At 46.6% G+C, this 27883-nt stretch overlaps 1 protein-coding gene across 1 annotated transcript; it reads left to right on the top strand.

Moving 5' to 3' along the window:
- Positions 1 to 267: 267 nt before the first annotated feature.
- ADAM28 (ADAM metallopeptidase domain 28) lies at positions 268 to 25144 on the top strand. The gene is made up of 25 exons (XM_032091989.1): positions 268 to 350; positions 1360 to 1653; positions 4161 to 4261; positions 4876 to 4952; positions 6375 to 6453; positions 8046 to 8122; positions 8619 to 8814; positions 9257 to 9319; positions 10196 to 10267; positions 11116 to 11285; positions 12881 to 12965; positions 13533 to 13663; positions 13969 to 14146; positions 14513 to 14602; positions 15409 to 15604; positions 16488 to 16590; positions 17106 to 17262; positions 17858 to 17938; positions 18460 to 18538; positions 20252 to 20342; positions 20688 to 20787; positions 21967 to 22029; positions 22306 to 22383; positions 24085 to 24147; positions 24233 to 25144. Exons 2-25 carry the CDS (start codon positions 1605 to 1607, stop codon positions 24263 to 24265), a joined length of 2412 nt encoding a protein of 803 aa, XP_031947880.1. The 5' UTR covers positions 268 to 350; positions 1360 to 1604; the 3' UTR covers positions 24266 to 25144.
- The last annotated feature ends 2739 nt before the right edge of the window (positions 25145 to 27883 follow it).

Raw genomic sequence — 27883 nt, 5'->3', positions numbered from 1 at the left:
CTTCCATCCTGCTGGAAAGCACAGCTTATTAAGAGCATTAACTCTGGAGTTCAGGGGTCACACATCGTTTTCAAGTGCGTCATGCAGAGAGAATGAGCTGAGATCAGTGCTTGGACAGCAGCCACTTGTTTTTTAAACCAGTTGTTCACAGTTATGTCTCTTAATTATTTATTTTTTTGGCGAGGCAAAGATGCAGCCCAAGAATGCCCAGCTTATTTTTGTTCATAGAACACTTAAAATATGAATTGTGCACCTTTTATATCTCTACAGAATTTGAAAGGCACCAACCTAAACTTGATGACACAGCTCCTGTCTGATTTTGAGCAACTCAGATGAGCACCTGAGCAAGGGTATGTCCAAATCCTTCACGAATTCTTTCCCTGGAGACCTCTTTCCTAACCTGGGATGGCGACATGTGTTGAAATATTTGACTGAAGTGTCCCAAACAAGCAGCTGCCAAATATTGTTCTCAATTAACACCATCCTACACTTAATAAAAGCTCAAACCCATCTGTTTGCAGCTCCCAATCTGTCCCAGCATGTCTGGAGATCCAGCAGAAATCTAAGGGGGAAGTTTGGCTTAAAAATGTCCAAAAAATCAGAACTTTTCAACAGAGAAACAGTTGCTTACTCACGCTTACATGAGAGGGGTAAAGGCAGTAAAATTCTCCTGTGGATATAATTCCCCTGTGGATTTATCCAGATATATTTACTCATTTATAAATTAACATCAACAAGGAATATCTATATTACTGTGTCCTGTCTATTGCTGATCCTGCTGTATATAAATATCAATTCATATCCCAATGATCCATTCCAGTTCTCCGTACTCTGTAACTCCCATTTAAACCCATGAAAAGTTCAAGTCCTCTCAAGCAGTTCTGTATTGACACTTGTGGCCTGAGAAGGTTTATTACTCCTCTATTACAGCTGACTGAGTCAACGGGGTGCTTTTCTGGCAGAGATTTTCGGAATATGATTGCACAGACCTCACCTGGATCGTTCCCTGCTCTGCCTCCTTTATTTAATCACCTGAGTCTGAAGCAAACATTACTAACAGGGGTGATGGGGCAGCAAAGGCTCAGCTCAGTGTTTTTTCTGTCAGTGATTCACTGGTCCAGGTTCAGGGGTAAATACCCAGAATTAAAGCACAACTTCACCCTGAGGACCTGTTTTACCCTAAACTTCCTGGGAACGCTCCTTCCTTGACATTCCACCGGTTTTCTTTCAGCTTTTGTCAGCCAGACCATAAATAGATGGCCTTAGGGTCACCCCAACCGTTCTGTAATTCGATGACAGCTCCAATCTCCATATTTATTGATTTATTGACCTAATTCGTTTTCTTTTCCCCGTTTTCAGGGAAGCGAATCCAAAGCAGCGATTGATCCTTATCCCAAGGTTCAGGGCACGAAGCAAGCAGCAGGAACTTCGCTTGCTGTAACACTCTGTGACTTGGTGTTGTGCAACACCTTTAGCAAACACTTCCTCCTGCAGGAGCAGGAATAAAGCTGAACCCGTCCCTGCCTCTCACCCACAGCCCAGAGGAGCTCCCGGGCAGGGCCACGCTGGGAACGCCACATTCCCAGCCCAGCACAACCCCGAGGATGAAAATCCTCCTCATTTCTGCTCTTCTGCTGCATTTCCTCCAACAAGGTATGACACTTTTTGTTTTAGTCCTTTATCAGCTTTGCTATGGATAAGTCTGGATGAATTTTTAATTATTAACTGGTAGATAATAGGGAGGAACGGTGAGTTAAAGCCGTTGGAAAATGGAGTTAGGGATATTTGGGATTTTGCTCTTTGCGTTCAAAGCAATTGTCTACAATTCTTTAGATAGAGCAGCATTTACTTGTTTGACAAGTGGCCATAAATTGCCTAAAGACCCACAACTGGTTGGTTTTGTGAACCACTAAAGCAGTTCTTACCCTGCAAGTGAGAGGCCAATTTAGCCAATTACAGCAATTTATCAGCATTTTGGCCATAAAGTAGCAGATTCCTGTAGGAATTCAAATACAACATTACCTGATTTAAAATATTGAACAGGCTTTATTTAGCTGCATGATGCTTCAGGTTATATCCAGGTGATTTCACCTGAGCAGACCCCGCTTCTTTTTCCTCACACACACAATTTCTTTCAATTCCTGTCAACAGGGAACGGAGTTTTTCAGGGCTTGGCCTGCACAAACATGCACAGGATTTATAGCCAGAATTAAACATTTAATTAGCATTCAGGCACAAATCTATAATTTGGTTTTTCGCACAGAATATCTGAAAATGTGCACACTTTTAAGGTGTTATCTTCTTTTTCTTGACAAAACCACAACTTCATTGTCAATAAAATCCTCCCTAATGATTTTCTGCTTGGAAAAGCACACAGTTATTTGTTCCTTATTACAAGTTGTTGTACGGGGCCCAAGGAATTTCTTTCCTCCTCCAAGCTCAAGACAAAACCTGAAGGCAGCAAAGACAATGCGCTGATTAAAAAACTCCCTCGAAGAAAGGATTCATTCCAAACAAAACCAACCAGTTTTCCTCGAAATTCTGTCTGGATCTGGCTGCAGGGAAGGGATGAGTTCAGTCCTGAGTCTCCCTTTAAACCTCGCCTTAACTTGAACTCTCTGGGCTGGAGTTGCCCAAAGGGTGTGGAGAGATAAAATTGGGGATCTTTGTTCCAAGAGGCCTGAAATATTCCTGGGATTGTTGCATAAGGACACACTTGAGGCCTGTGGAGGGAAATCTGAAAAGCAGCAGATTTTTTTTTGGAAAATAAACATAATTAGTTGCTTAAAAAAAATATAAAACCCCGTTGTGAATGGCAGTAGTAAAGTTACACTCGGTAGTTGCTCCCAGCACGTGCTCGGTGTAGCAGCTCAGCTGACACGGGATCCCTCTGCACCATTAATTCAACATCTTTATCAAGATACAACCAGGTTTGTTCTGCAATTACATTTGGAAAGGGTTGAATCAAATAAATCAGTGATAAAAGAATGGATCTGTTTGTTTTACTTCGACAATTTGCACGAGGATGTGCTCTGCTGTTCCAGAGAGAGAAAATTACAGTAATTGGAGGCCTCACTCCTGGAAAAACCTGGCCCTGGGGCAGGAATTATCATGGGAGGTGCTCTGTGCCTTTGTTTTTGCAGGGTTTTGTTGGCTTTCTGGGCAGCTTAGGGGTTTTTTTTTTGTTGTTGTTCTTGGTTTATTTTTCAAATACAGGCCCTCAAGAATTCACCAATTCAAATGAAATTCCCTTTTGTAGGAGATTAAAGAGCTCAGGGTTTGCCTTGGTGGAAACCAACACATCCCTTGTACAACCCTGTTTTCCCAAAAACCTGGCTTCCAGCTGCCAGGATGAACTCCAGGGTGCTGCCCACCCCAAATTAACTTTGCTCTGGATTTGCTGAGGTTCAGAGCAGAAAAGAAAAATTCTTTTTATCAGCTCTGCATTTCCTCACCCAGCTCTTTGCAGCCACTGCAGACCTTATGAGACCACTCAAAGGGTTCTGGCAGTTAAGGAACCTCTTGGACTCCTTCCACCTTCAAGGTTTTCCTAATTTCCTGCCTATCTCCCATTATTTTACCTGGCCATGCCCAAACACCTCTCCCATCCTTCTGCTGTATCTCCCTCAACCCAATTCAAGAGGTAAAAGTTGTAATTATTTCTTGCCACCCTCTCTTAAAGTTCTGCCACAATTATGTATGTGCCAAGGCTTTGCAGAGCAGGAATCCTGCTGCAGACCTCTGCATTGTGTAAATTTATTTGCAGATCCAGAGGCAGTCTGGGCCTGTCTGTCACGTGATAAGGTTTGGAGATGGCTCATTCCACAAACCCAAATCATTTAATTCATGCCACTGGAAAATGCAGAGGGAAAGGCTGCACTGGCATGGCTGGGCTGGCCTGTTGGGACTTGAACTGCTCTGAGCTGGGAGGAGAAACCCCAAGAGAATTGCAGGAAATTTTTTAATGGAAGTAGCCAGGGAGGGCAAGTCCTCCCAAATCCAGAATGGGAAAACCACTGGTGTTGGGTCACACCGTGGAGGGAAAGCAGGGCAGCACAAGGTGTTGCAAGAGCCCAAAGGAATCACCTGGCCAGCCACAAAATTGGGTGTTTAATAAATTAAAATTGTGTTTTCATCAATCCCCGTCTGTTTCTCCCCAGGGAGCAGCAGCGGGAAGTTCCCTGGAGCTGAGCAATATGAAATCGTTTACCCGTGGAAATTGCACTCGGTGCACAGGAGAGCTGTGGGAGCAAGCTCAGAGGTAGGAAAGGAGATCATTTCTTGGCTGATTCTGAGAGATGGGGAAGGTTCTCTGGAGTTAAAACACCCTTGGGTTTCAAGGCTAAGAGAACTTGGACACACATTTGCTCTTCCAAAAGGAAAAGCCTGGAGAAGTGATCCCATGTTCATGAAGAGGAGCTGAGGTGTGCTCAGCATGCAGAGAATCCCTCAGGCCATCCGAGGCTCTTCTGAGCTTTGTACCTCTGCAAAGATGCAGGGTTTGATACTGCTCAGGTTTTTAATAACCTGTGGACACTTTCATTTGGATTAAATTAAACCAATAATTAAAACCAACCATGGTTGACGCACTTCCAGAGGGTGTTAAGGAAGTGTCTGAACGTAAACATCCCCCTCAGCACTTCCCCAGCATGCAGGATTTGTGCTTATGGAGGTAGAAATGAATTTGCAAGGTCAAATTTGCTCCTCTAATTAAAACCCCTCAAACAGAGTGACCTCCTGCTTATTCTGCTCCTGCCAGAATCCTTGTTTTTGGTGGGAAGAGGAGGAAAAGAACACGGCTGGCATTCCAATAACACCACTGCTGAGGCCAGGAGCTGCAGCAGAGCATATTCTGACACTTCAATCTGTTTACAGAGCAAATACGAAGACACCGTGAAGTACGGGATCAAAGCCAACGGAGAGGAAGTGGTGCTGCAGCTACGAAAAAATCGGTGGGTTCAGCTCAGCTCTTCCCTTCTTGCTCGCTGTGAGCCACGGCAGGGTGTTCAGGATGCCAAAAAACAGGGATTAGAGCCCTGTAAAATAGAAGTGTTCTGGTAAATACAACATCTCAATGGCAAGGAAAGAAGAAGGGAGAGGAAGAATCCTGTCAGTGTTTTGGGAACGTGGAATAAGTGCTGGGGATGAGACGTTGCCATGATGGAGGCACTTCCCATCCTGCTACCTCTGCTCCCCCATTTCTTTCCTAAATTGTTCAATCCAATGCATATTTAAGCTTTTTCTGTTGCCTCACAAGTTTTCTGTGACCATGAAGAGGCTGTGGGTTTCAGAATTGTAGCCTGGAGTGACAGGACAAGGGGGGTGGTTTTAAACTGAGAGAGAGAGGGTTTAAATTAGAGATTAGGAAGAAATTCCTCCCGGTGAGGCTGGGGAGGGGCTGGGATGGAATTTCCAGAGCAGCTGTGGCTGCCCCTGGATCTCTGGAAGTGCCCAAGGCCAGGCTGGATGGGGCTTGGAGCACCCTGGGACAGTGGAAATTGTCCCTGCCTGTGAAACTGGATGATCCTTCAGGTCCCTTCCCACCCAAACCATTCCAAGATTTTAGGACAGACTCGATGATCTTAGAGGTGTTTTCAAACCTTAAAAAATTTGTGATTCTATATTTATATATCTCTATATTATAGATAGATTATAGATGGATTGATTGATTCACTGATAGATTGATACATTGATATAGATATTTACCTTAGCACTACTTCTTTTGAACCTGGAGTAACCAAACATAACCTGGCATTGACAAAACCTTCCTGGAAATGGGAAGTCTGGCTCCAGCAGAACATTTACCACACGGTCCGACAGTCTGGGTGAAAGGGTGCTGCTCCACAGGCTGTGCAAATACAGTAGTGCCATAATCAATTCATGTTAAATATAGACTGTAATTAACTGCTTTCCCCTGTTTTAATCTAATCTAAATATTTGGACTGGGGGGAGGGAAATGGTGTTGCACTAAATCCTATTCTTTGAAGAGAAATGGGATGCTGGCAGTGGGTGGGAGCTGCCCAAACAGGAGTCACTGCAGAGGTGCTGCTTTTAGGAAGGTGTAAAAACGGGCCCCAAAAAATCAATGTATAATTATACATTTGCATCCAGATCTGCCAGGAGATGAGTTTATCCCAGTAAAATCAGCAGACTTTAATTGCTTTCTTCTTTTAGAAAAGTCTGTTTGTTTGAGTAAGGATTATGAGCAAGCAGAATTCCCCTCCCTGCAGCTTTTGCTTCCCGAGTTTCTCCGATACTAAGAATAACCTGAGTAATTGTTTGAATTCCCCACATACTCGGTGCGCTGTGTCATCACCTCATTTCTACATGGCAACAATTTCCTTGGAATAATGACTGCACTTGGCTCCTTGCAGGGATCTCCTGGCTGGGGATTATTCTGAAACTCTTTATTCTGCTGACGGCCGACAGATCACAACAACTCCTGGGATCAAGGTAATGCAGGAAGGGTTTTTCCCTTTTACATCCAGTCTTGAGGTCCACATGAGACTCATGGATCCATGAAATAACGGGAGATGTGAGACAGAAAGGCACGGTTTGAATTCCAGGTTCTAAGCCAGTTAGGGTGGCTCTGAAGGGATGGGGAAGTTGGGATTTGGCCCTCGTGCCTGTTGGGAATCAGCTCCATGGTTTGGCTTCCAGGAAGGCCCCACCTCAGTGGCAGCTGAACAACTTCAGGGTCAAATTCCAGCCTTTTGTTGGAGTCAGGGCCATCCCAAAGCTTTCAACTTTGCTGCTTTGCCCTCCAGACTTTGCTCCTCCTGCTCAGCCCCGTGACCTGATTTCCGCCCTGATCCCAAGGAGATCCCGAGCCCGATAAGGCCCCATTTCCTCCCGGCTCACATTTCCAGCCACGCTCGCAGCACCTGAGCCCAGCTGCCTCCTCTGAGCCCTGGCAGATCAGTTCTGCACCTCCAGGCAAACGGGACTCACTGCAGAAGGGATTTTTTAATTAACTGGGCACTGATCTTCCCCAAAGCTCCCACCTGAAGTTCTCCTCCAAGCTCATGAGATGTGTTTTAACAACACAGTCTGGAATTCAAAGCCTAATTTTCTTTGTTAGGAGCAATTAGGAGGATTCTGACTGAAATAAATGTACAGAAATAACTCTGGGTTGGTTATTTTTGGGTTTTGTTTCTGATTGCTCCAATTATTTTCACTCCCTGAACGGAGTGTGAAAAACCTGGATAAAGACAAACTCAGACAGACCCATCTGTGCTGAACAGGGAATTCCTGCATTCCGGATATTGCATTAGGATCAGGAGTTTTTCCTCTTGTATCCCCAAAGGATGGAGAGAAATCCTCCACTTTCCCCCCGTAACTTTCCCTTTGTGGATGTCTTTTTCCCTGTAACAAAGTTGACACTTTGTGGTGGAAGGAAGAGAAATAAATGATAAAGTGGAATCAAAAATTCATGAGAAAACAAAAGGCACAAGGCACGAGGGTTTGGATCCAGGATCTTAAGAACTCCAGTTAGGAAAACGCTGGGGGTAAAATTTTCCACAACCCCTCAGTGACTTTGAAGTCTCTCTGAACACAGAAACAGAAACCTTAAATCCTTAAGCCAATTAAGCCCCCAAACTCTTTCCCCTACCCGTGTTTAATATAATACCTGTATTTTAATCCCATTGAAATGAATGCATTTAATTGTTGGCTAATTAAAGAGCCTTTCCTCGAAATCTGGGCACAAGGAAACCATTTGGTGTGGACTTTAACCGAGCAGAGCACAGCAGTGTGTGCTTAATTTGGAGCAGGGAGTGGGAATATTCCTTTTTTTCTGTGCTGTGCATTGACCAGAGCCCAGAATTGTTGGATTTGCCATGATTTGGGTAACTCCATGTTGAAGAATAAAAAAAAAATGGGTCCACAGCAAACATGGAAACGATCACCAACTTTTAAAATTCATTTTACAAATCTCCTAATGGGAGACCTCCTCAAGTAGTGCAGTTTGTTGTCATTTGGAGATAGTTTAATTTGTTTTCTGAAATCCTCAGCCCAACCTGACCCTGGATTTTTTTTCCAACCAGGATCACTGTTACTATGGAGGCCACGTGGAGGGTGATGCTGAATCTGTGGCCAGCATCAGCACCTGCAAAGGGCTGAGGTGAGGAGGGGTTTGGGTTCCAAGGGCAGAATGGGATTTTGGGATAAATGTTTTGGGATAAATGCTCCAACAGGAGAGAATCAGGAAGGAAAGAAGTCATGTGATCTTTTGTTCAGGCCTTGGCAACTTTTTTCCCAAAGAAAAACAGAGGGGGAAGGAAGAAAAATAGTTATTCTTAGTTCCTTACAGTATTTCAGCTTTTCACCTCAAATCAGGATGAAAACATCTTCGAATTCCCCACTGGAACGAAATCCACTTCTCAACCACTTCTGTCAGCACAACCCCCCCAAAATTTAAATCAAATTAATTCCTAACCCAGCTTCTCTTTGACTGAGAGCACCCAAATCTTCCAATTAACTCAGCAATAATTAATTAATTGATTTCTGCTTCTGAAGTGTTGCACACTGCCTCAGGCTGCTGGAACATTCCAAGGGTCTACATGCTTGGGATAAATGCTTCTTTGATCCAAAACCTCACTTTCCAACCCTTTTTTTAGTGGCTATTTTGAGACCCATGGCCAGAAGTTCTTCATCGAGCCCCTGGGAGCCTCGGACAGGGAGGAACACGTGGTTTATAAATATGAGGCCCTGAAACAAGAGCCCATCAAAACCTGTGGGCTGCTCAACAACTCCTGGGAGCAGGACTCCAGTGACCCCATCAACGACATCTTCAAATCCAGCAACAGCCCAGAGGTAAGGACGTGGCTATCCCATCAAAAAAAGGGAATAGGAGAAGTCTAAATAGCACAAATCCCAATTTTTTGGTGGCATCTCCACAAAGGATTGATTAAACACAGGGAAGTGGGGTCAGATCTTAAAAACCAGAGCAAAATCTTCCAGATCTGAGATTTCAGAGTCACCAGCTGAGTTCAACCCTCCTGCCTTTACTGACAGGTGCCCATTGCACCTTTAACACCTAAATACTCATTAATATCTATTTTACCTTCCATATCTGAGTAAAAATTTTAATACCCAGCCTACTTCTCGTCATTTAAACCCAAACCAGTCCCATTCTGAATGACCTGGCCAAAGAAATCCCCTCAATAATTAATATAATTAAGAAACAGTTTTGAAATGGTAGAGGTTGGGATTGGAAAAGCTCTTAAAAGTCATTTAAAATCAATAATTCCTTTAGATGAAAGCTTACCTGAAAGCCAAGAAGTTCCTGGAGCTCTACATCGTTGCAGACAATGCTCTGGTGAGTTTTGGAATTATTTTGTGTTTGATCAGCTCCAGAGGAGCTTCCCAGGGTATCCCAACTCGTATTCCTGGGCTCCTACAAGAGCTACAAGGTTCCACTGAGCCTGGCTGGGAAAAGGGATTCCTAAAGGGGATTTAGTTTGGAATTTGCACCTGGAGATGACCTGGATTTAGGAAAGACCTTGCAGTGCTTGTGCTGTTGGAATATCCTGAGCTGGAAGGGAATATCCTGAATTCGAAGGGAATATCCTGAATTGGAAGGGATTATCCTGAGTTGGAAGGGAATATCCTGATTTGGAAGGGAATATCTTGATTTGGAAGAGAATGATCTGATTTGAAAGGGATTATCCTGAATTCAAAGGGATTATCCCGAGCTGGAAGGGAATATCCTGAATTCAGAGGGAATATCCTGAATTCGAATGGATTATCCTGATTTGGAAGGGAATGATCTGATTTGAAAGGGATTATCCTGAATTGGAAAGGAATATCCTGATTTGGAAGGGAATATCCTGAATTCAAAGGGAATATCCTGAATTCAAAGGGATTATCCTGATTTGGAAGGGAATATCCTGATTTGGAAGGAAATATCCTGAATTCAAAGGGAATATCCTGAATTTGAAGGGAATATCCCGAGTTCAAAGGGACCCACAAGGATCATTGAGTCCAACTCCTTCTCTGCACCCTACACAGAAATTCCCATTTTGGAAGGGGCTGATATTGAAACCCAACATCTGATAAAATCCTACATCAAACAGATAGTTTTTATATAAAATACGATTTTTTACACGTGGTGTGGTTTGCAAAACAATCTTCTGTGGGACATTTATTTCCTGATAAATCCCCTTTTCCTGATGTGCTGTATTTGCCTTTTCAGTACAAGAAATATGATGAAGATGTTAAAAATCTAAGACAAAGGATATTTGGAATAGTCAACTACATCAACACGGTGAGAGCAAACAAGTGACACTGAAATCCAAGTGATTTATAATTTTTTTCTATTGAAAACCATTGAAATCTAAGTGATTTGTAATTATTTCTATTGAAAACCATAGAAATCCAAGTGATTTATAATTATTTCTATTGAAAACCATTGAAATCCAAGTGATTTATAATTTTTCCTATTGAAAACCATCGAAATCCAAGTGATTTATAATTATTTCTATTGAAAACCATAGAAATCTGAGTGATTTATAAAGTTTTTTTCTATTGAAAACCATCAAAATCCAAGTGATTTATAAATTCTTTCTATTTTAAACATCATAAACTTTCATTATTACGCATAGGAATGAATGAAAACTCAACTTCATTGTAATTTGGAAAGCAAATTTACCACATCTGTCCATATCCTCCTGTTCTTTGCCTTCAGAGATGAGATTTTTAATAAGAATTATTTCTACTCCTACTTTCATTATTTCTACTCCTACTTTCATTATTTCTACCAATACTTTTAAGATATTTTCTAATCACTTGTCAAGTGAATGGTGGATTCAAAAAGAATAAATTGATTCTTGATTTCTTTGGCAAATTTCTTCCAAAATTGCCGGAATTTTCAAGTATTTTAACCCCATTTTAAAGTTCCTTTAAACGTGGTGGGAAATCAGATCTCATGGTTTATTTGGTGAGGGTTTTTTGGAATTCAGAGCTTAGAAAAGCTTTGTTAGGTCTGGAGTTTGGCTACTGCAAGTGGAAAAAGTGACCCAAGCACCAGGACAAGGCTTTGTTTCCTTAGCATCGATTTTTAACAACATGCATTCATTTTCAATGGATTAATTTTTAATTAATCCTCTGCTGCAGGTTTATAAAGCCATCAACACCCACGTGGCTCTGGTTGGCCTGGAGGTGTGGACAGATGGGGACAAGTGTCCCCTGAGCAGGAGCGCAGGGTTCACCCTGGACGCCTTCTCCAAGTGGCGCCTGGCGGATCTGCTCAAGAGGAAACGGAACGACAACGCTCAGCTCATCACGTGGGTGCCCTTCCCTCTGCCACTCCCTTCCCAGCACGTTTTTATTCCTGAAAAACAGCTCACCAAATGCATTCTAGGCCATTTTAATTCCTAAAAATTGGTCAAAAACACATTCAAGGCCCTTTTTATTCCTTAAAACTCGCTCACCAAACACATCCAAGGCTCTTTTTAATCCTTAAAAATTGGTCAAAAACACGTCCAAGGCACTTTTTATTCCTTAAAAATCACTCAGCAAACACATCCAAGGCCGTTTTTATTCCTTAAAAATTGGTCACACAATCAAGGCCCCTTTTATTCCTTAAAAATCGCTCGCCAAACACATCTAAGGTTGTTTTTATTCCTTAAAAATCGCTCACCAAACACATCCAAGCCACTTTTTATTCCTTAAAAATCGCTCACCAAACACATCCAAGCCACTTTTTATTCCTTAAAAATCGCTCACCAAACACGTCCAAGGCCCTTTTTAATCCTTAAAAATCACTCACCAAACACGTCCAAGGCTCTTTTTATTCCTTAAAAATTGGTCAAAAACACATCCAAGCCACTTTTTATTCCTTAAAAATCACTCACCAAACACGTCCAAGGCTCTTTTTATTCCTTAAAAATTGGTCAAAGAATCAAGACCCTTTTTATTCCTTAAAACTTGCTCACCAAACACATCCAAGGCCCTTTTTAATCCTTAAAAATCGCTCACCAGACACATCCAAGGCCCTCTTTAATCCTTAAAAATTGGTCATCAAACATATCCAAGGCCCTTTTTTTCCTTAAAATTGGTCACCAAACACATTCAAGGCTGTTTTTATTCCTTAAAAATTGGTCACAAAATCAAGGCCCTTTTTATTCCTTAAAACTCACTCACCAAATGCATTCAAGGCACTTTTTATTCCTTAAAATTTGTCACCAGTCAGTGGCACTAGCCTGGCCTGGATTTCACCCATTCCAACACCGGCTTGTACCAATTCCAGGAAAAAAATATAAATGCAAGTTCATTTTTTTTTTGCTTTTATTTTCTTTTTTGTCATGGAGCACAAATAAATTCCTGCCAGGACACGGCATCAAATTTTTCCAGCTGAATCCCTGCAAAAATGGGGAATGGGAATTTCTGCCTTATCTAAGACTCTTCTTCTGGTTTTGCTCACAGAAGTTGAGTGCCCTGGGGGACTGCAGCGAAATCTGACCACTGAAAGAGTCATAATGTGAAGTTTAGCAGGGAAATGATGAATTAAATTTCCCCAAAAATGTGGGAAATGCCAAATTAAACCAGCACTGACCCCACTTTTCTGTCCTGTGTCCAGAGGTCCTGACTCATCCCAGCTCTTTGCTGTGTTTGGAGCTCCTCATTCAGCTCTTTACACACCAACAGATGCTTTCCACCTTATGAACCACCACAGAATTTAAGTAAATATTAAAATGAAAAGTGCATTCAACTGGGTTTTTGTTTATCTGATTTATATTAAAATAAATATTGTATTGGATCTGAGATGCCATCCAGAGCTGGGGATGAAACCTCCAGCCTGGTTAGGAAAAGATCCCTGAGCTCAGATCCCATCCTGGGCACGCCCTTGATCTCACTGTGCTTTTGTGCTTCCTTCCAGAGGCCTGGACTTCGAGGGGACCACGATTGGATTGGCCTTCCTCAAATCCATATGCAGTGATTTATACTCTGCAGGTATTATTCAGGTCTGATTCCTTTTTATTTCATTTTTGAAAGGCTTTTCTATGGTTTTTTTACCCAGCCAGAGAAGAACCTTTATGAAAATCGTTGGGGTTAGGGCACTTTCGGTTCTTTGCTTCATTATTAGACTGTAAAAATTCACAATCAGAGCCCTGGAAGTGTCCAAGGCCAGGTTGGGTGAGGCTTGGAGCAACCTGGGATAGGGAAAGGTGTCCCTGCCATGGAATTGGATGGGATTTAAGGTCCCCTCCAACCCAAACCATTCTGGGATCCTGGGATTTTATTTTAATTGAAGTGAAGGGGGTAAAGAAAGCAAACATGTGACATACACACCTCCATGGTGTAAATTTTACATGATTTCATAAAAATTTAATACATATTTGATAAACATTTTTATTAAATAATGACATAGAATCCAGACAGATGCACAGATGGGCTGAGCACCACACAAACCCTTGTGCACGGCGAGGATAATTCCACTTGAGGAAAAACTATCCCATTTCTCGTTTTCTCTGTTGTTCCTGCTCGTTGTAAAGCACACATGGAAATAACAGCTGCTCTTGGCTCCCCAGGACCACAACAGGAACGAGATTGCAGTGGCAGCCACGATGGCCCACGAGATGGGGCACAACCTGGGCATGAGCCACGACACTGAGGCCTGCTCGTGCAGCGACGACATCTGCATCATGACAGACACTGTCAGGTGGGACCTGGGGCTTCAAATGCTCCCAGCTTTCAAACAAGAGCAGTATTTTTGTGCAGTGAGATGATTCCATTCAAATTATTTTTAAAAAAATGGATGAATGCCCAGGCCATTGTCAGATATTCCCAGACAGAAACTCCCCCAAAAAACCCAACCCAAACCTACTTTAATCCTTATATATTTAGAAAAATGTTTACACCCAAGAGTTGTGGGGACAGTCACCTGCTCCAATTCTCTCCCAAAGGGCGTTTCTCCTTCTTGCCTGTGCCAATCCTAACAGAAATCCTCCTGTTTCTCCAACACAGCTCAGTGATTCCCAAGGAATTCAGCTCCTGCAGCCTCCAGAGCTTTGAGAAGTTCATGCTGGCTGACATGCCCAAGTGCCTGACCAACATCCCAGAGCTGAGCAGCATCGTGGCCCCTGCGTCCTGCGGGAACGGATTCGTGGAAAAGGGAGAGGAATGCGACTGTGGCACTCCTGAGGTACCTGGGAATGAGATGATCCTTGGGAAAGGCAAAGGGGTTGATCCAGGCTGGACAGCAGCTGCTTTCTGTTGGTCCCTGAGGTGGACACAGATCCACAGCCAAAGCTGGGGTGGCTGGGTGTGTGCAGGGTGCTGGGAAAAACGAAGTCCTGGTTTGTCAGGAGGCGGGGACAGAGGAACTGAGAGTGGGACAAAGCCATCCCCACGTCTCAGCCAAACCCCCAAGTTCCCTGCACAACTTCTACCTCCAAACCCAGGGCTTGTAGGGAAGGTGCTTCCCAACAAAGCCAAGGGCAGGTCCCACCCAGCCAGGGGCAGTGGTTTGGTGTCCCTGCCCCAGCTCTGACTGCTGCCTCTGTCCCAGGAGTGCACGAACGAGTGCTGTGACCCTGAGAGCTGCAAGCTGACCTCGGGGGCTGCCTGTGCACATGGGGACTGCTGTGAGAACTGCCAGGTGAGACCCTTCCCCAAAAACTGCCAGGTGAGACCCTTCCCTCCCCTGTGAGAGCTGCCAGGTGAGACCCTTCCCTCCCCTGTGAGAGCTGCCAGGTGAGACCCTTCCCCAAAAACTGCCAGTGAGACCCTTCCCTCCCCCGTGAGAGCTGCCAGGTGAAACCCTCCTCTCTCCAGCTCCTCAGCCCTACTGGGATAAAGGAGAACTGATCCCCTGTGCTTGTATTTAACAGCACTAACAAAGGCACTGTCATGGACTCATGGAATGTCCTGAGTGGGAAGGGACGCACTGGGATCACTGATCCAGCCCCTGGCCCTGCACAGACACCCCAAAATCCCACCCTGGGTGTCCCTGGCAGCGCTGTCCCAACGCTCCTGGAGCTCTGGCAGCCTCGGGGCCGTGCCCATTCCCTGGGGAGCCTGGGCAGTGCCCAGCACCCTCGGGGGGAAGAACCTTTCCCTGGTATCCAAGCTGACCCTGCCCTGCCCCAGCTCCAGCCCTTCCCTGGGTCCTGTCAATGCCCACCAGTCCATCCCAAACCACACCACCACCATCAATTCCCTCACTCTCCCACCATCCTGGAGAAATGAGCCCTTTCATTGGCCATTTTCCCCTGGGAATAAAAGCTGTGGCACAAGAGGCAAAAAACCTGTGAACTGGCACATCCAACACGGAGTGAGATACGGATCTTGCTCCTCACACAGCCTGTGGAGTGAGGAGGAGCTTGTCCTGCCCTATTTTCACCCTTCAGCTGGGTGTTTCTGAGCAGTGCTGGGTGCTGAGTGGGGCGTTTCTCCCTCCCTCAGTACAAGAAGTCCGGCTCGGTGTGCCGGCCGGTGAAACACGACTGTGACCTGGCTGAGATGTGCACAGGGCGCTCCTCCAGCTGCCCCGAGGATCGATTCCGGGTCAACGGGCACCCCTGCAACTATGGAGAGGGCTACTGCTACATGGGCACCTGTCCCACCCGGGAGAGCCAGTGCAAAGCTGCCTTCGGACCACGTGAGTGCCCTGTGGAGCTGGAAAAATCAGCTCATCTTGGTCACAGGAGAGAGGGAGAGAAGGGAATTCTGCATCTCCAAACCCTCAGATCTGTGGTGCCTCAGGAATGGCTCACCCATGAAGATAAACCCTAGTTCTAGCATAATTAATGATGATTGTTACATTTCCCACTGTCAGTGGTTGTAACTTGTGAGCTGCAGCTCAGGGGTGCTCTGAGCTTCCAGAAAAATGGGAAGTGGGGAGCGCATTCCTCTTTTGCAGAATGGGTCTGAAGTAGCTGGAATGGAGTTGGGGAAGTGGTTTGGGCTAAATAGGAAGAGGAAATGTCTGTCCTGCAAATTAACAGCCAAATTTGGCACATCTGGGTGCTTCTGAAAGCAGCGTTTCTTAGAGCTGGGGAATGGTTTGGGCTGAATGGGAACTTAAATCCCCTCCAGTGCCACCCCCTGCCAGGGCAGGGACACCTCCCACTGTCCCAGGCTGCTCCAGCCTGGCCTTGGGCACTGCCAGGGATCCAGGGGCAGCCACAGCTCCTCTGGGAATTCCATCCCAGCCTCTCCCTGCCCTGACAGGGAACAATTCCTTCCCAATATCCCATCCATCCCTGCCCTCTGGCAGTGGGGAGCTATTCCCTGTGTCCTGTCCCTCCATCCCTTGTCCCCAGTCCCTCTCCAGCTCTCCTGGAGCCCCTTTAGGCCCTGCAAGGGGCTCCAAGGTTTCCCCAGAGCCTTCCCTTCTCCAGGCTGAAGTGCCAGAAGGTCATTTACGCCCATGGGCACTTCTTTGGGAAAGGCCATTTCCTAAGCAAGGCAAGGAGATGGAACATTCCCAGTTGTCCCAAGCAGAGATCCCAAACTGATCCCGCTGCCTTTTCCTCCTGCAGAGGCGACGGATGGCGCAGCCTCCTGCTACCACATGAACGAGAAGGGAGCCTATTATGGGTACTGCAGGAAGGAGAAAGGGACTCACGTCCCGTGCAAGAGAAAGTAAGCACTGGGCTATGGAACTTGCTGGGATTTGGGAAGAGAGGCCATTCCCACTCAAATTAGGAGACAGAAGCCAGGGCCACCCTATTTTAGTGGCACAGCCCTGAGTCCCTTCTTGTTCTGTCTGAAAATTGTGGGAAATAACTTCTAAGAAAAGAGGATTTAAATCATGAGGTGAGAGAGAGCAAAGGTGTGCACAGAGATCTGTGCAAGGCTGCTGGGGAGGATGAGTGTGTGTGAGTGTGCAGGGAAATCCAGGGATTTTTGGGATAGGGAATTTGAACCTCACAAGTGAAGGAATACCAGTTAAATGCTCGTTTCTGTGAATGAATTTGTGTTCCCTAAGAAACTCAGCAGGATTTAAGAACTTGTCACCTGCTCTAACCAAGCTGCCCTCACCCCAGCCAGCATTCCCTTCCGCAGCCATTTCCTTGGAATTCAGGCTGCAGGAAACACCAGCTCAGAGGGGTTTGCTGGGCCATGCCCTTGGGTAACAGCTCCTGTTCTCCTTCCAGAGACAAAATGTGTGGAAAACTCTTCTGTTCCGGAGGGAGGGAGATGCCTAAGGAGGGGAGCCTGGTGACCTTTGATTCCTGCAAAGCCAGTTTTCCCAGGAATGGAGAAGCAGACCCGGGGATGATCCTGGATGGAACCAAGTGTGGGAATGGGATGGTGAGTAGAGAATGACTTTTTTCTTTATTCCTCCCCCTCTTTCAGTCTGGTTTTTAGAATTCTCTCTTGTACATGGGAAGACTGAGTGGGCCCCAAACTTCTGCTGATCTCTTTTCCCAACTTTTATCCCAAACCAGCAGCAAAGCCAGCAGGAATTGCCACCGTTCCCATTTCCTCGGGCTTGGCTGCTGCCTTATTCCCTCTCACTGTCACAAAGATATGTGGCAGCAGGAACACAGCTCTGTGTGAAGGGTTAGGGGCTCGTTAATGTGTTATTACAGTTAATTATTTCCACAATAGATGTGCCAGGCATCTCTGGGTGCTGTTTCCAACCCCTTCCCTGTGTATTCCTACCTGGAAGGGCGGGATGAGGGATTGGAGTGGGAAGCAGGGATGTCTGCACATCTCTGTCACTCCCCTTGCTATAAAACACCCAAATTGGAAATTAAGCCCCCATCTCCCTCTCCTAAAAGGGTTTAAGGGCTTTCCAGTGCTGGTTCTGTGTCTCGTGCTGCTCTCCATCCCCTCACAGGATAAAATGCAAGCTCTGCCTGTCCTGGAAGCTCCAAATCCCTGTGGTTTCCTCTCATTCCAGGTGTGCAGCCATGGAGAGTGTGTCTATGCTGAGGAGGTCTTCAGGTCCACCAACTGCTCTGCCAAGTGCTCTGGCCACGCTGTGAGACACCAGCTTTCAATGTTATCCACTTTAAAACCCCAAGGAAACAATGCAGATCAGCCTCAGACCCTCTTGCTGACAGGGTTTAAGTCATTGATATGAATCTGTCAAATTTGGGGAGTCAGAAACTTCTTAAATTTTGATAAAAACTAATCTACCCTGATATAGCATCGATATTTTTGCCCAGGAGATGGACACAGCCCCTGTGCCTGGCCCTACCCCTGAGCCATGGTATCAAAGCTAATTTTTTTAGGCCATTTTGGTTTGGGGAAGAGAATTCTGCTCATCTTTGGCCATTCAGAGACCTACACATAAATAGATTAACTCTGGAGTGAAACTCTCACTGCAGAAACAAAATGTACATGACAACAGGATAGTCTTTAACCCAAAACTGCTCCTTTTTGTGCTAAATTTTAGCCCAAATGAACTGAGAGCTTCAAAAAACTTCTCAGGATCCTCACCCAGAAACTTTCTGACCCCCCAAATTCCCGACTGAGGTGTCCCTGCTTTGTCCTCCCCAGGTGTGTGACCACAAGCTGCAGTGCCAGTGTGAGGAGGGGTGGGCACCCCCGACCTGTGACAGCTCCTCAACCCTCACCAGTAAGTGCCACAGTCCCACACCTTGGAATTTGTCCTTTCCTGGCTGCAATGAGCAGGGGAGCTCCAGGGGAGCAGCCCAGCACCAGAGTGGTTCATGCAGTTGTTAATTAGAATCGTTAAGCTCATCAAGCCCAGCCACCAACCAGCACCACCAAATCCTGCCCTCAGCTGCCACAGCCAGGCTTTTTGAACAATTCCAGGGATGGGACTCCAGCCCGTTCCAGAGCTGGACAATCCTTTCCATGAAGAAATTTGTCTTAATATCCAACTGAAATCCCTGCTGCTTTGCCAGGATTGCATCTCCAGGGAGCTGATTTCTGAGCACCTCCCAGTCCTGTAGGGATGAGTAGGGAAGGTGTTTTTCCTTCTAAGCTGACAAGTGATTCCCCCTGGAGGTGAGAGCGACAGGCTCCTCCTTTTTATTCTTGGAATAAAAAGCTCCCTGTCCCTTCAAAGTGGAGCCAGGATCCCGAGAGTTTGCTCTGACGAGCTGGACAAGTTCATTTATCATCTGCATGGTCTTTAATGATCCACCTCCGAGGGAAAATAATTTGTGTCCAGATTTCCACGTGTTTGGGAGAAAAGAAAAAGGCTTTATTTCATTCATAATATGAAATATATTTGTCCTCTCTTCACCCTCACCAGAGCACCCTCAGCTCTGAACCTCTGGCTTGGTTGAAGCTTTGGAGTAGTTTTGTTGAATATTGTGAAAGAAACTTTATTTGAGGGCAATTTGAAGGTCTGCACCCCACTTTGGGTAACAGCCTTTGAGACAGGAGAGCAAGGACACGGGAATGAGGGTGGATGGAAAAGGCAGGGTTGGTTTAGGGTTGGTTTAGGGTTGGTTTAGGATTTGTTTACCCCGAGGACAGCTGACTTCAAATATGGCAAAACCAGCAGGAATTCATCTTTCCCCATCACCATTTGTGGCAGGGGAAGCCATAAAGTGAGAACGAATGGAGTTTAAAAAATTCCTTCTCCAGCGATGATGGGAAACTTGTAAACAACGGCGGCTCTTGTTGGGTCCCTGCCCCCTCAGTGGTTCTGGGGTGCTTTAGGGGCTGTTCCTGTCCCTGCCCCAGTGATTCCCCGATGCTTTAAGGGCTGTTTCTGTCCCTGCCCCAGTGATTCCCCAATGCTTTAAGGGCTGTTCCTATCCCAATGATTCCCTGACGCTTTAAGGGCTGTTCCTGCCCCAATGATTCCCCGATGCTTTAGGGGCTGTTTCTGTCCCTGCCCCCTCAGTGACTCCCCGATGCTTTAAGGGCTGTTCCTGTCCCTGCCCCAATGATTCCCCGATGCTTTAAGGGCCGTTCCTGTCCCTGCCCCAATGATTCCCTGATGCTTTAAGGGCTGTTTCTGTGCCTGCCCCAATGATTCCCCGATGCTTTAAGGGCTGTTCCTGTCCCAATGATTCCCCAGTGCTTTCAGGGCTGTTTCTGTCCCTGCCCCCTCAGTGACTCCCCGATGCTTTAAGGGCTGTTTCTGTTCCTGCCCCAATGATTCCCCAGTGCTTTACGGGCTGTTCTTGTCCCTGCCCCAATGATTCCCCGATGCTTTAAGGGCTGTTCCTGTCCCTGCTCCAGTGATTCCCCGATGCTCTAAGGGCTGTTTCTGTCCCTGCCCCAATGATTCCCCAGTGCTTTAAGGGCTATTTCTGTGCCTGCCCCAATGATTCCCCAGTGCTCTAAGGGCTGTTTCTGTCCCTGCCAGGCATCGCCGTCGCTGCCGGGGTGCTGGCTGTCCTGGCTGTCACTGCGGTTGCCGCCGTGCTGCTCACCCGCTTCCGAGGCTTCCACAAGAGGTAAATCCTTCCCACATCCACCCAAACCCCACAAACCACAGCCAGGAAATACCTGCAGAGGTGTAAGGTGGAGTTTGCAATGGGGGTGGGGGGAATTAGACTCTGGAAAGGAAGGAAGATGGTCCGTCAGATTTGTGGAGGTGTTTCAGAAATCCCGTGGTGTGGAGGGGATGGAAGAGTTGAAATGGAGCTCTTGATAAATCCTTAATAATCCTCAATAAATAAAGGGAAGAGAGAAATCAAGGACATGGCTACAAAACACCAGGAGGAGTAAGGCAGGGCTTCAGCTGTGAGGTTTTTTCTTGAAATCAAGTAAAATTTACCATGATATGAAATCTTCGACAGGCACCAGACGAGGAGGGGACCCGGAGCCACCAACCAGGTCTTTGTGGATCAGGAGCAGAGCTGCAGAGAGCAGCCCGTGCTGGTGCCACCTGCCCAGAAGGTGAGAGCAGGGACAGCTGGGGACTGTCCCCGAGGGCCCAACCATCAGCCAAAGTGGCTGCACTTCCACGAGATTCCCAAAATGCCGAGGGGACAGCGCTGGGAATCCCAGCTGGAGATTCCCAAAATGCTGAGGGGAGGGACAGGCTGGGAATCCCAGCTCGAGATTCCCAAAATGCTGAGGGGAAGGACAGGCTGGGAATCCCAGCATGAGATTCCCAAAATTCTGAGGAGAGGGACAGTGCTGGGAATCCCAGCTGGAGATTCCCAAAATTCTGAGGGGAAGGACAGGCTGGGAATCCCAGCACGAGATTCCCAAAATGCTGAGGGGAAGGACAGGCTGGGAATCCCAGCTCGAGACTCCCAAAATGCTGAGGGGAAGGACAGGCTGAGAATCCCAGCTGGAGATTCCCAAAATTCTGAGGGGAGGGACAGGCTGGGAATCCCAGCTCGAGATTCCCAAAATGCTGAGGGGAGGGACAGGCTGGGAATCCCAGCACGAGATTCCCAAAATGCTGAGGGGAGGGACAGGCTGGGAATCCCAGCTCGAGATTCCCAAAATGCTGAGGGGAAGGACAGGCTGGGAATCCCAGCTCGAGATTCCCAAAATGCTGAGGGGAGGGACAGGCCAGGAATCCCAGCTGGAGATTCCCAAAATGCTGAGGGGAAGGACAGGCTGAGAATCCCAGCTGGAGATTCCCAAAATTCTGAGGGGAGGGACAGGCTGGGAATCCCAGCTCGAGATTCCCAAAATGCTGAGGGGAGGGACAGGCCAGGAATCCCAGCTGGAGATTCCCAAAATGCTGAGGGGAAGGACAGGCTGAGAATCCCAGCTGGAGATTCCCAAAATTCTGAGGGGAAGGACAGGCTGAGAATCCCAGCTCGAGATTCCCAAAATGCTGAGGGAACAGCGCTGGGAATCCCAGCACGAGATTCCCAAAATGCTGAGGGAACAGCGCTGGGAATCCCAGCACAAGATTCCCAAAATGCTGAGGGGAAGGACAGGCTGGGAATCCCAGCACGAGATTCCCAAAATGCTGAGGGGAAGGACAGGCTGGGAATCCCAGCTCGGGGAGGGCCCTGAGTCCCTGAGTGCCCCGAGGCAGGGAAGGGACACCCGGAGATAACGCAGGAGATGAGATAAGGGCTCCACCCGATTTGTGACGGTTCCTGTTTGCAGGTAATTGATAAGAAAGTTCTTCCCGTGCCTCCACCTCAGGAGAACAAGCCCCAGCGCCAGACTGTGAGTATTCCTGGGAATGTCCCCGCTTTCCTGCTGGATTTGGGGAACATCACAAACCCCCGGAGACCCTTGGGGACAACGTGATCCCAGAGGGACATCCCTGAGCTCCAGCGCGGGCTCTGCCTGTTCTCCCAGGCTGCAGGAGCATCCCTGCCCCTCGCCAGCCCTCCTGCAGCACTTTTATATCCAACTGCAGCGGCACATTCCCGAGGAACACGTGGAATACACACAGTGCACACAGAGGGTTAAAGGGTTCCATGTTCTCATCTTTTCCAGCCTGTCCTGAGGCCCAAAGGTCCCCCACCTCCCGTTCCTGCCACCAAACCCGGCTCTTTCCACCCAGAGGAGAAGTTTGTGAGTACATCCCTCACATCCCTCATCTCAATGACCAACCCTTATCAGATATCAATTAATATTTGCAGTTTTGGACTATAATTTAATGGAAAATTTTGAAATCCCAGCCCTTCAAAGCACAGATCTTTAGGGCAGGGTCACCTTCTTGGCTGTGCAATCCTCAACTGCACAAACATTCCTCAGCCGTGCCAGGGAGTCCTCCAAGGCATCAGAAACACAACTCAGCAGCTGGAGTTGAAACCAGCAGGGATTTCAGGAGTAAACAGAGTGCAAACAATGAGTAACCTCGCTACTACAGGTGTCTGAGTGAGTCCCTGTATGGCAGAGATGTGGTGGGTCTTAAATCCAGAGGAATGGTTCTGTTTGTCATTGATAAACCCAACCCATCCTCATTAAAACACCTGCCTCAAATACTCACCATGCCTGCATTTGCTACGAGGGTGTAACATCCAACTTCACGCTGGTGACACAACTGTGGGCGCTGCCTGCACAGTCACTGGGTCAGCACTAAATAAAATGTAAAATGTAAAATGTAAAATATGAAACATAAGATATAAAATGTGAAATATAAGATATAAAATGTAAAATATAAAATATAAATGATAAGATATAAAATAAAAGATATAAAATGTAAAATATACAATATAAGATATGATATAAAATATAAAATATGTAATATAAAATTTAAAATGTAAAATATAAAATATAAAATATAAAATATAAAATATAAAATATAAAATGTAAAATATAAGATGTAAAATATAAAATGTTAAATATAAAATGTAAAATGTAAAATATAAAATATGTTACATGAAATATAAAATGTAAAATATGGAATATGATATGAAATATAAAAAGTGGAATATAAAATATAAGATGTAGCATATAAAATGTGCATTGTACAGTGTAAAATATAAAATATAATCACCCCACGTATCGATTGTAAGCCACACTTAAATCCCAGCTGTGTTCAGAGATGCACCTTGAGCTTCCCACACATCCCACGTGCGCTTGGATATCGATATTGAAATGCTGGGAGCAGCTCGGTGCCCTCCCAAAGAGATCTGTGCCCTTGTGTTTGTGTTCTGCTGCCTCCTTGCACGGGCACAGACGATTCCACTCCTCCTCCAGCATTCCCAGTGGGAAATCGCTGCAGGAAATGCAGAGATGAGGGGCCTGGGGGGTCCTGCAGCTGCTCCTGATGCCTTTTCCTGGTCTTAAAATCAAGAGTCAGCCACGGTTAGAAGGGGAAAAGGGATTTTACCTTGGGATTTATTGTAAGGATCCTTAGGTGCACACGGCCAGGTCATGTGCATCGAGATGTCTGCCCCCCCCCCCCCCCCCAACACTGGGTAGAACATTATAGGTTTTTACTAATTAGCAGATCTATCAAAGATTCCCCAATGAGAGGCTCAAGTGAGCCCCCCTCCCCAAGGAACCTTCCCCTGGATGGTTCTATCTTGGCTTACAGAATGTGTTCTGGAGAGCACCTTGGGCTCTGGGGCACACTGATCCCTGGCTACGAAGCTTCTAAAATGTTGAGTCTCTCAGCTTGACAAACAAGTCCAAGAGTGCAGGCAAAAAGCACTAGGAACACAGAAGCTGTAAAAAGGTCTAACAGGGGTATAAAAGAAAAGGCAAAAAATCTTCGTGGCATCACTCAGACAACCTTGGTGACACTGAAACCCCATCTTGTTCCAGGCTCCAGAGAGAAGAGCTCCTCCCGTCCCCGCTGCCAAGGGCAAACCTCCCCCTCCGCCGCAGGTAACCTGGATCCACTGGGACAGCCATTCTCTGGGCATGGAATTCCTTGGCACTGCTGGGATCTAACTCCTCCTTTTCCATGCAGGCTTTGAAGCCCCCAGTGAACCCCAGAGTCTGAGGCTTCCCAAGCAGAGCTGGGTGAAACTCCTGAAGTTTCCAGGGATCATTTATCCCTCGATTCCTCCACTTTTGGCAAAGGCATCTGAGACCGTCTCCCTCTTCCCCTTAAGAACTGACTGAGGGCTGCTTGGGAAGAAAACGTTGGGATTTCCAGCAGGGAGGAGCTCTGGTGGTGACACGGAGCTGCTGTGCAAGAGAAGCAGAGCAGAACCACCACTTGCACTGAGGTGTAAACTCAGAGTAAGTTACAAAAGCTGCTGAACACACCCTGACTGCTGGGCCACCGCTGCGGGATGAGGCTGCTCCTCCTCTGCTCCTCTGGGACCTGAGCTGAGAGGAGCAGGGAAAGCGTGGCTGCTGCAGGTTTGGGAATTGTAAACGTTTCTTTGGCTCCATTTCTGGATCTTTTCCAGCCCTCCCTACCCTCAGCAACACAAAGATTTCTCCTTCATGTGCAAGTCCTGGGGAAAAACAAACCCTTCCTGCCCTGGGAGAGAAGTTGCGTCCTCAGGGTCTGAGCTGGACGTGGAATAAGTAACAAGACACATTAGGAATGGTTCTGGGAAGATCCTTTGGACTGGATTCTCTCCACAATCCTTAAATTCCCTGTTGAAGATGCCATTCCCTGCAAAACATGGATGTGATGGGATTTCAGTCCTCAGTTTGAGGAGTGAGGTTGTGTTGGGTGAGGATGGATGTTACTGGAAGAGCAGAGCTTCCTTCCTCTTTGGATAATTGCTGCTTTATTTGAGCCAGGAACAGACTGGAATCTCCACCTGCGTTTGACTGGGGTGTAAAAATCCAGAAGTTGTTTTTTATGAGCTGTAATTAATGTATTTACAGAGATTTCCGTATTAAAGTTCTGTCTGAACAGGAAGGAATGGTTGTGTTTTTTAAAACCCATCACTGGCCCACGAAACAGGAGAAGCAGGGTGCAGTGGGACCATTTCTGACATTGCCAGAGCCCTGAAACTCCCAATTTGCAGCAAGAAAAGATCATTTCCAGGTGCTGTCAGACCTCCTAAGTCAGCCAGGAGAGCCAAATTCCATTTATAATGAGGGGGGACAGGATATTCCATCACAGCTTTTCTGCCACCTTCACATCTGTCTCTTCCCAATTTCCCACCTTTGGGAGCACTCCAGAATTTTCCAAGGATAGTGAGATTTGAAGCAAATCCAGAGAATTGCTGTTTCTGAGTTACCTTCTGAGATTCAGCTCCAAACCTGGGAGCCTGGGCTGCCTTTTCGTGCAGAAAACCAGGTCCTGACCTGTCCACACCTGAACTCCTCCAGCCCCAAGCAGGAGCTGAACCCTGGGCTGAGACCAAACTCCTCCTTCCGAGTGAGCAGGAGTGAAAACCTCAGGAAAACATTGTATTTTCTCTATAATTTCTCCATAATTTTATATCTAATAGATAAAATACATATTGTAATATATAAATAATAGATATAATACAAGATATAGCAATATAATTATACGGTATATTAATTATATTTAATATAATTAATATATAATTAGATATTATTTAGCTTTTACTATAATTAATAAAATTATAATGTTAATATAATTGATATTATAATTACTTATTACTTACAATAGATAACAAAATAATAGATATAATAATATAAAATATGTATTATAATTTATATCCCATTTATTCCCACCCAGAGCAGGTTACGATTCCCAGCCCCTCCTGCCGCGGGACACCCGAGGTTACTCCGTGTGTAGCTACAATCTCTCGTTGTGTTGCACAAACGTGACATCTGCTGCTCAAAAGCCTCCACTGCAGGAGGAAAAGATCCCAACATTACCTGGAATCTGCCGGGCACGAGCCCTGGGCCGGACCTTGCCCTGGGCTGGACCTTGCCCTGCTCCCAGCCCCGCAAAAAGCAACGTGTCGCTGGGATTTTTGGGATGAGGGAATGTCCCGCTCCTCCCTCTCTCTCGCTCCACGGGAAAGCAAAAATGTCTTTTTCTTCCTGTTTCTTTTTCAGTCTCGGAATTCACAGAATCTCAGAATCATGGAATGGTTTGGGTTGGAAGGGACCTGAAGGATCATCCAATTCCAACCCCAACACCTTCCCCTATCCCAGGGTGCTCCAAGCCCCGTCCAACCTGGCCTTGGGCACTTCCAGGGGTGGGGAATCCACAACCTCTCTGGGATGACCTTGCTCCAATTTCCCACCCTCTTTCCTCCCACTTTTCCCTCCATCTGCACCTGAGGATGGTGCCACCAACACCTTTTCTCTTTGCACCCCCAACCCAATCTTCTCCGTGAAGGTTTTCAGGGAGTTCTGGAAATTCCGAGCATCCCAACGGACCGAATTCCTCCGGAATTCCTCTCCCACCCTCGGAATTGTCCGCTTTGCTCTGCAAACTCCGCGCTGGCCGTTAGAGGGCAATGGGATATGGGGAAGGAGCGAATCCTGCTCGCTGTGGGATCAATTCTGCACCGCCAGCACCTCCTGACCTTGGCTGTGCGTGCAGGGGACGGGGACGGGGACACGGGAACAGCGGGAACGTCGGATCTCCAGACACAGAGGCACCAGACCAGGAACAACAGCCCGATCCCAACCCTCCAAACGTGACTCCACACCCAGGCTGCGCTCAGAGCTCCTCACAGCAAGAGCCAGTTCTAACTGAGTCTGGTTTTACCCACCAGGAGCCAAAGCGTTGTCGGGGCAGCCTTTAGCCAGGTGATAATGTCACTGGGAACTTGGAATTAAGGATTTCACCTCCCTGTGCCAGCAGATCTTCCGTGGCCTTGCAGCAATGCATAAATCATCACCCTCTGCACAAAGGAGGGGATAAAAGGCTGCAGGATGAGCCCACTGGTGGGAAAATTCACAGGGAAAATTCACAGTGAAGGTTTCCCAGCTGATGGTCCCTGAACTCAGCCCTTACTGGTTGTCTGCCACCAAACTGGGCTTAATGGTCCAGTGCTGCCAAAAAATGGTTCTTACCATGCCAGTCTTGGCCAGTGGCTGATAACATCAGTAATAATCCTATCAGTAATAATCCTATCAGTAATAATCCTATCAGTAATCAGAGAATCATGGAATATCCTGGGTTGGAAGGGACACACAGGATCATGGATCCAACCCCTGGCCCTGCACAGACACTCCAAGAATCCCACCCTGTGCTGAAATGCAAACCTCAGCCACTTCAATTTCCTTAATAATGGCTGAGGAGTGCCATTAATCATCAGTTTAATGATAATTTTCCAAGCGTGGCGTTGCTGGATGCTTCTAATCCTCCTCTGGGGCTGAGCAAACAGGAGGCCCCAGCCTTGTCCTGGTCCCTGCATCCCTCCAAAGCCACCTCCGGGAGAGTGGCAGAGATTAACAGGCTGCTCCTGACACGAGATCCATAAATAATTCCACAAAAAGCATGGCCCTGGCCTTCAGAAGGTCTCAGGGCAAAACAGGAGAGGCTGAAATATTGATGGATGTGTCTGCAGGAGCCATTAGGGAAGGGAAAGTGGTTTCCATGGGACTGGGCTGAGCCACAGCACCGCGAGGAGGGAGGGCCCTGGGTCACATCCTGACAAAACAGATCTGAGCATTCAGCCCCAGGTAACAGGAGAAGTGATAAAACCACACAATTCCCACAGGA

Source organism: Corvus moneduloides, chromosome 27 (genome assembly GCF_009650955.1).
Source record: "Corvus moneduloides isolate bCorMon1 chromosome 27, bCorMon1.pri, whole genome shotgun sequence".
Lineage (NCBI taxonomy): Eukaryota > Metazoa > Chordata > Aves > Passeriformes > Corvidae > Corvus > Corvus moneduloides.
The sequence above is the reverse complement of the archived record's forward strand: the minus strand, read 5'-3'. Positions and strand labels throughout refer to the sequence as shown.